This window comes from Nicotiana tomentosiformis, chromosome 2, assembly GCF_000390325.3.
Source record: "Nicotiana tomentosiformis chromosome 2, ASM39032v3, whole genome shotgun sequence".
Lineage (NCBI taxonomy): Eukaryota > Viridiplantae > Streptophyta > Magnoliopsida > Solanales > Solanaceae > Nicotiana > Nicotiana tomentosiformis.
The window spans coordinates 6,578,991-6,587,712 of NC_090813.1; the positions used below are offsets into that span (position 1 = coordinate 6,578,991).

At 31.4% G+C, this 8,722-nt stretch overlaps 1 protein-coding gene across 1 annotated transcript; it reads left to right on the top strand.

Annotated features, from left to right (window-relative positions):
- Positions 1–5,323: 5,323 nt before the first annotated feature.
- LOC104088024 (F-box/kelch-repeat protein At1g15670-like) lies at positions 5,324–6,617 on the top strand. Its single transcript, XM_009592628.4, has one exon. It carries the CDS (start codon positions 5,396–5,398, stop codon positions 6,431–6,433), a length of 1,038 nt encoding a protein of 345 aa, XP_009590923.1. The 5' UTR covers positions 5,324–5,395; the 3' UTR covers positions 6,434–6,617.
- The last annotated feature ends 2,105 nt before the right edge of the window (positions 6,618–8,722 follow it).

Consider the following 8,722-nt stretch of genomic DNA (forward strand, 5'->3'; position numbering starts at 1 on the left):
CCCTAGATATGTGAAGGGGAATTTACCTCTTGCAAATCCTGTAATAGCTCCAACTGCCTGAAACAATCCATTAGCAACCTTTGAATACATGTAGTATGAACTCTTATCTTGCAAATCCTGTAATAGCTCCAACTGCCTGAAACAATCCATTAGCAACCTTTGAATACATGTAGTATGAACTCTTATCTTTGTTGATCATCTAACCTGATATCTTCTCATAGTTCCCCAACACTGCCATAGTTTAGCAATATTGGTAGAGTTTGGGTTTATATTTTCTTGGTTTTAAATTTTATCAATGTATGCTTAATTTATTTATTAGTTGGCTTGCCTAACTGTAGTGTTGGGCGCCATCACGACCTACAAGTGAAATTGGGTCGTGACACTTACTGAGTTGGTTGTACTCATACTACACCCTGCACTTCGTGTGCAGATCCAGGTGAACTCGGACACAATGGATGTTGATTCTTTCGCACAGTTGATTTTTCAGAGATTCAGAAGTAGCTGCCGTATTTCGCAGACTTTGTCTCTCCTTCCCTATCTCCTTGTTTACTGTATTTGGTCTCAGACTATTATAGACCGTGTTGTCCAGACTTGTAATGTATAGATGCTCATGTATTCAGTGACACCAGATTTTGGGAGTGTATTTATATCCAGTATTTATGGAATTTTCTCTTAAACTTAATTATTATATTTTGCGTATTTAAAAGAAATTGTGGGTTATTGATATTGTCGGCTTGCCTAGTATTGAGATAGACGTCATCACGACGAATGAAATTTCGGGTCGTAACATTAGGCAATCCTTAGAGAAGATATTATCTAAAAGGAAATATGAGTCACATCGTCCTATGTTATAATTGTACTATGAGGAAAATAAATAAAATCACCATCTTTAATTAACAATAATTAACCATGCTACCTAAGTTTAGAATCTAGGAATATTGTGCACACTTGTCACCACTAGGGGTATTCATAAAAACTTGAAAAATCGAACCAAATCGAAAATCGAACCAAACCGACCAAAAAATCTGATACTTTTTAAGTTTGGTTTGGATTTGGTTTTGAATTTTAAAAACCGATCAAATTTGGTTTGGTTTTGGTTTTAATAAAAAAATAACCGAAAAAATCGAACCAAACCGACTATAGAAGTAGCTATTTAAATTTATTATTACACCATATATATATATATATATATATATATATATATATATATATATATATATATATATATATATATATATGTGTGTGTGTGTGTGGGTGTGTGTGTGTGTGTGTGTGTGTGTGTGTGTGTGTGTGTATTTTTATATAAAGTTTCTAAAATTTTATGGTACATATTAGTTGTTTATATTTTTAGTCTAGTTTTTTGCTATTATAATAATCTAATTTTTTACCTTTACATTCTAGTTTGATTGATAGTTTTCTTTTGCTAAATACAAGAATTTATTTCATGTTAAAAGTAATCGATTTTTAATTGAGTACTTAAATCATTCATTACTAATTGATTCAATTATCATCAATATATCTTGGTAAATGATAGATTTCTCAAAGAGTAATTGGTTTGATAATGTTACGTTAAAAATGTAATCTCCGTAATATGTGTTTGGTAGTGTATGTCTTATATTTAAGAAAAAAACTGATAAATAACCGAAAAACCGACCAAAACCGACAAAAATGGAATCGATAAAAAACCGACTTAATTGATTTGGTTTGGTTTCAATATTTGAAAAACCGACTTACTTGGTTTGGTTTTTTTTTTAGGGAAAAACCGATACAAACCGAACCATGAACACCCCTGATCACCGTAATGTATGCTTCATAACCTAATCTGAAGTGGGACTTTCCAAATTTGTATTGATTGGTTGTCTTGTTAGTCATTTTCCTTCTAGTTATTTCGTTAATGTCTCGTTTCCTATTTAAGTGTATTCAACTAATGTATTTATCATGTTTCACATTCAAACTATCTAGAAAAATCAAGACATACATTATTGAACGTATACTAAAAGAGAATTTCCTCTATATGTTAATATTCAGACCTCTCTATAACAGTATCGTTATATAACATTCATTTACTATAAAAAATCAAGTTTCTATGGAACCCATTTTCATATTATATTATAATATATGTTTTCCATAACAACACTTTGCTATAACAATCAAACAAAATTGGAACAAACGAGGTTGTTATAAAGATGTTTGACTCTATATATATATATATATATATATATATATATATATATATATATATATTGAAATCAGCAACACCTTTTAGGAAATATCACAAGTTACTTTAATAAAGAGAATTTCTTAGCCAGATGATGCAATTCTATTGCTTAATTCAATCATCTACGTCGGAAAATCAGCAGATTTGAATAAAGCACAATTATGACATCAAACGATTTGATTTATATCACCTGTAAGTCATTTTAAAAAAATAATGTATTAGTTGTTATTCTACACATTATTTTAAAAGCAATGCAAGAAAGGTGAAGTGGTGAACCATTTGCCTAATTAATACCGTTACTTTTGTCGTCAATTTAGGGGTACGCATTATTCGTCTTTAACCAAAAGATTGACCGGACCAAACAAAGATATTGAAAATTTGTGATCAGAAATAAGTTATTAATATTGGTATAAAATTAAAAGTTTAAAGTTAAATTATAAAATATATTTTTCTGAATATGCTAAAAAATAAATTATATTACATAACACATCTCCGATGAAGCTGCTTCAAACCTCTTTATACGACGTCGTCAGCGCTGGGTTGGATTATCACGTTGACTGTGTTCCTTCAGTGCCGGCATTTTTCAGATCTTCAAGAAACTTTCATAGACGGCTAATTATATGCGAAAACCTTGGATCTATGAAATTATAATTGTTGACAAGTTGAAATAAGATACTCTTAAATCATAATTATTGATACACCATATAGGAATTTTCGGTGTTGAACAAGGAATTAAAAAGAATCTATCAATATTGTATTTTAGAGATTTTATTTTTGTGGTATTTTCTTAAATTCAAAGTGCATAGCAAACAGTGGTTTGGGTTTGGGGGGGGGGGGGGGGGTTATCAATATATAAAGAATTTTTAATTCCCGAAAAGTTTCATTTTGCAAAATAGCTTTGCTAAGAGATCGCGTGTAGTGTATTTGTTTCTTGTCAATTGATTGGTCAAATTTGCTTTTACAAAGCAAAAGAAGAAGAAGAAGAAGAAGAAGAAGAAGAAAGAGTAAGTAATTTTTTTAAATCCAAAATTTAGTATCAAAAATTGAACCAAGAGAACCAAACTTATTTCAGTTTGTCCGTAAATTGAAATCAAAATAACCGAATGAAAAATATTAGCGAAATTGTCGTAGAGGACATTTTGATACCATTTTATTTTGAAATGCACCAGTAAGAGTCCATTTGATTTAGCTGATTAAAAGATGCTGATAAATATCAAATGCTGAAAATATTTTTAAGTACTAAAATTTATTTTATACATAAGTAATTACATATTTTGAAAAAAATATTAAAGGTGATAATAAGTCAATGATGTGTCTATCAACCCTTTTCTTACCCCAAATGTGTATAATCTAGTTTGATTAGTTTAAAATCTGACCCAAACACCCTCTAAGTTCCTCTTTTAAAGCGCTGATCTTATGTTACGTGGTAACATAATTTAATTTATTGGGTGTATTAATTTTTTAACTTGCACTAAACAATATTCATTGTATGCTTACTTTTGTTAATGGAGAAAAAGGAAAAGTAAAAATGAATCAATACTTTATTTTCACTTTAGTCATAAAACAAAAAAGGACAAAGTAATGAAAATTCAAGATCCCATCTATTTAAAAAACGAAAAAGAAAAAGAATCTCTTCGATTTATTATTAGAAGAATTAACCCAAATAGTCTTTCATTCAACTGCTTAAATCAAAAATAGCAGGTGAAGATATAATATATGTATAATTTATATATTATATTTGTATAATTACGTATAATCAATATGTAAATTATATATATAACTAGAAAAAGTAAATAATAAATATGGTCTCATTTTATTACGAGGAAGCCCATATTTTATAATTTACGTCGGTATCAACTGGGGGCATTTGTATATATACCCAGTTTTTGGGTCAACTTTTAAATTATACACGCTTTGCAAAAACAAAATTTCAAGCGTACCTATTTTTCGGATAACTTCAGACATACGGGCCTAAAATAGCAAAACATTAAGTCTAAAGTTTGAACTTCAGAATGTTTTGCCTGAAGTCTAGCAAAACTTCAAATATTTTGGCCTGAAGTTTGGCCTGACTTGCAAAGGCAATCACGCAAATTTCTGTTCATAGTGCAATGGCAAACTTCAGCTCAATAAAACTACAACATGTTTTGGCTGAAGTTTTTGTTTTGTAATTGCTGAACTTCACCATTCTAGGAGCTGGAGTTTGTTTTGTAATTGCTGAACTTTAACATTCTAGGGCTGAAGTTTGTTTTGTATTTGCTGAACTTCAGCATTCTAGGAGCTGAAGTTTTTGTTTTATATTTGCTGAACTTTGGCATTCTTAGAGCTGAAGTTCTATGTCTGCACACAAACTTCAGCTCTGAAGTGCAACCAATGACTAATAAGTCTGAAGTGAAAAAGTGCACTTCAGATGCACTTAAGGCCAATAAGTCTGAAGTAACATTTTGCACTTCAGATGTACTTAAGGCCAAAAGGTCTGAAGTGCAACTAACGTTTTTATAACAATAGTCCTTAAGTGCAAATTGCCCAGAAATAAAAATTTGTTCTTCGAATTATAACAATCAAATTTACGATTTAATACATAAATCTACTCCAAATGAGCTCAAATTTGAAACATAACCTCCAAATATCATCGGAAACAAACCTCAATCATCAATTTGCCAAAACAATAATAAATCTAATGAATTTATTTTGCAATTAAGAAAAAAAAGAAGAAGAAGAAACCCTAATCAATAGCAAAAAATAAAGTATCATAACAACTCATCATTGTAAAATATTATAAACTATATTAAAATTTACAACAATCATATAAAATTATTGTCACCTAAAAAAAAAGAAGAAAAGAAGAAGGAGAAGAAGAAAACGAAGGAGGAAAAGAAAGATGCGTGAAGTTGTTTAAAAAACGGGTACAAGTTAAAACATTTTTAAAAAGTAAGTATAGATTAAATGAGTTCGACGCCTCCCGTGCAATTTTGACGTATCAACTTGCCTAATAAACGGATGCCACGTGGAATAATCTTAGTGCCTCAACCCTAAAATATCATGTGACCGTCATTTTCTCACAGACCTCTTCTCTTACTATAAATATCCACGTAAAATCCCCAAATTTCTGCATCACTTTATTTTCTTCTATTTCATTGCAAGCAAAAAAACCTTCTAGAAATAAACAACAACAAAAAAATGACCCAAGATGAGTTCACTACTGAGTTACTCCCGGGTTTACCCGAGGAAATTGCCCTTGAGTGCTTGAGCCGATTACACTATTCAACTCACCGAGTTGCTTCTCGTGTTTGTAGAAGATGGTGTAGGCTTCTTCAAAGCAAGGAATTTTATTACCATCGTAAACAAACCGGTTTTACTCGTAAAGCTGCTTGTTTAGTACAAGCACTTCCTGTTCAATCCGAGTCTAAACCTGTAGGACAACCGAGGTACGCTATCACGGTGTTCGACTCGGTAACTGGTATTTGGGATCGGGTTGACCCGATTCCAAAATATCCTGATGGGTTACCGATGTTCTGCCAAATTGCGACTACGGAAGGGAAACTTATTGTCATGGGCGGGTGGAACCCGGCGAGCTGGGATCCGATTAAGGATGTTTTCGTGTACGATTTCATGACTCGGAGGTGGACTCAGTGCAAGGATATGCCGGAGTCTCGGTCGTTTTTCGCTATGGGAGCTGCCGGAGGACGGGTTTTCATCGCCGGCGGCCACGATGAGAGCAAGAACGCGCTGAGTTCAGCGTGGGTATTTGATATTGCTAGTGACGAGTGGACTGAGTTGCCTCGGATGAGCGAGGAGCGTGACGAGTGCGAAGGTGTGATAATCGGGTCGGATTTCTGGGTCGTAAGCGGGTATGATACCGAAAGTCAAGGGCGGTTCAAGAGTAGCGCCGAGTTATATGAACTCAGTACAGGTGAGTGGAGGCAAGTTGAGAATGCTTGGGGGTCGAGTCAATGCCCTAGAGCATGTGTAGGGGTGGGCAAAAATGGAAATTTGACTTGCTGGTCTGAATCCGACCCGAATGTTAAAGTCGGAGCTTGTGGTGTTGACCTTGGTGATCGGACCTTGGTAACCGGGTCGGCCTATCAAGGAGCCCCGCATGGATTTTTCTTTGTGGAAAACAGCAAGAAAGAAGGGCAAAATAGTAAATTGGTGAAAATTGATGTTCCTGAGGAATTCTCAGGATTTGTGCAATCTGGATGCTGTGTGGAGATCTGAAATTTTGTATAATGTTATTATAATTTGTAAGTATGTAACTATGTAATTTTCCCTTTTTCTTTTTCTTACTTTTTCCACTTGAGATGAAGCAAAAGTATAGTAGCTCTGCTGCTTTTAAGCATAGTAGTCTTTTTATGTAAAACTATGTTTGGAGTATACTATAGTAAAAAATATTGGAGCAAAAGTAACTGTAGTAGTACAATTTTCCACTGTATGTAACTCTTTTTACTTCCTTTTTCCACTTAAGAAAGGTTAATTACGGTAACCGTGATTATCTTATTGAAAGTTCAAACTTGAGATGTTGCACTTTCGATCAGGGTCGAATTTAGTGATCCAGCACGGGTTTAATTGAACTTAATATGGAGCTTAAATATATGTAAAAGATCACTAAATTTCAATAAATATTTGAACCCATATTGTTAATTACGCAATGAATTCAATAATAAAAATATACAAAGTAAATTTATCAAATTAAAATTTTGAATCCGCTTTTGATTGCCAAGCTGTTCATTTAGAAACTGTCTTTTTATTTTGTTAGTTGTAAGTGGGTTCATTTAGAAACTGTCTCTTTATTTTGTTAGTTGTAAGTGGCATCTTTTCGTACCTTTGCTCGCCGGTTATTTTACGTTAGCAGATACGTTCGTGTTCGTTTTAATTCATGTGAACCTATTTGATTGGATACGAAATTTAAGAAAAAAGAAATGATTTTTAAATTTGTGGTATAAAATGAGTTACATATATTTGGTATAGCTATAGATCATTGTATAAATATAAATTGTTTTCAAATAAGAAAAGAAGTTATTCTTTTTGGGACGGTGAACCCATTTGATTGGATACGAAATTTAAGAAAAAAGAAATGACTTTTGAATTTGTGGTATAAAATGAGTTACATATATTTGGTGTGGCTATAGATCATTGTATAAATATAAATTATTTTCAAATAAGAAAAGAAGTTATTCTTTTTGGGACGGACTAAAAAAGAAATATGTTAATATAAATTGAAACAAAAGGAGTATCTTCTTTGGATAAGTGGCTAAACTTTTGAATCTTATTTATTTTGATAGGTACTTTCTCTCCAATGAAATTTTCGAAAATATATTTCTGGATTGTAACTGATGTTAGTACTAGGGGTTGGCGTTTTGACAGTTCAAATTGGATATAATAATTTTGGTTTGACCATCAATTTTTGGATTGAAAAAATGATAATTCGAATTCAATTCAAATAAGCTCCGATTGGATCAGATTCTTTAAGTTCGATTTTGAATTAATTGGTTTAGATTTATTGAATTTTTAATTTTGAGCCTATAAGTTGGGTTATTTCTTCTTCCTGTAAAAAATGAACATTCAAATGAAGTATTCATGTTAGATTCCCTTAATAGTTTCTTATTCTCATCACAATCATCCAAATAAAGTATTTATGTAAGTAATAAAACCATTATCAAGGAAATGCAACAAAAACATTAACAAGACGGATTAAAATTGACAATAGTAAAACTATGTCTAAATAAAAAGTACTCTGATAGTTACTTATTATTAATACTAAATATATGAGCTAATGTCTATTAGTAGTGGACATATAGATAATGAACTAATGTCTTAATGGATAGCACCAAATAGGTATAAAAAATTTAGATTTTCGGGTATTCAAAAATTTCAATTACCAAATCCAATATCCAATCAGAAATTCAAAAAATTTAAAATTTACATTCAAAATTTAATCCGTAATCTGAAAATCCAAATTAAAATCTCAAAAAAGAAAAAATAGATTTGAATTTCGGATTTATCCAAACTATGTCCACCCACAGTTACTACTCCCCCACGATTCTTTTTATTTGTTTTGGCCAAACAATAGTAAAAAATATGTCGTTTTACGAAGTCAAGAATGCTTTCATTTGATTTCTAAAGTATACACTTGCTTCAACAAATGATGTACATAATTTTCTAAAAAAATTCACCAATGTTCATAAAAAAATAATTAAGAGAGATAAAATATAACTTAGTCAAATAACAGTTATTGGTAATGATATTAATAGATTTGTCTGATGAGTGTGTCAATATTTTAAACAAAGAGTGAATATCTAAAATCATCCTAAACTATCATACTTTTGTCAAGTTTTCTACTAAATTATTTGGTATCCTCAAGATTCTCTCTGAACTATATTTCTTTTTAATTAAACCCTCATTTAATTGTTAGAAGTGTGTCTAGTACACACTCAAAATTAATAAAAAATATGTTATGTGATACTACACGTAGCTATTTAATACCCTAAAATCACTTAAACTATTACT

Excerpts from the sequence above, each read along its gene's own strand:
- LOC104088024 (XM_009592628.4), top strand. The coding sequence starts at position 5,396 with ATGACCCAAGATGAGTTCACTACTGAGTTACTCCCGGGTTTACCCGAG.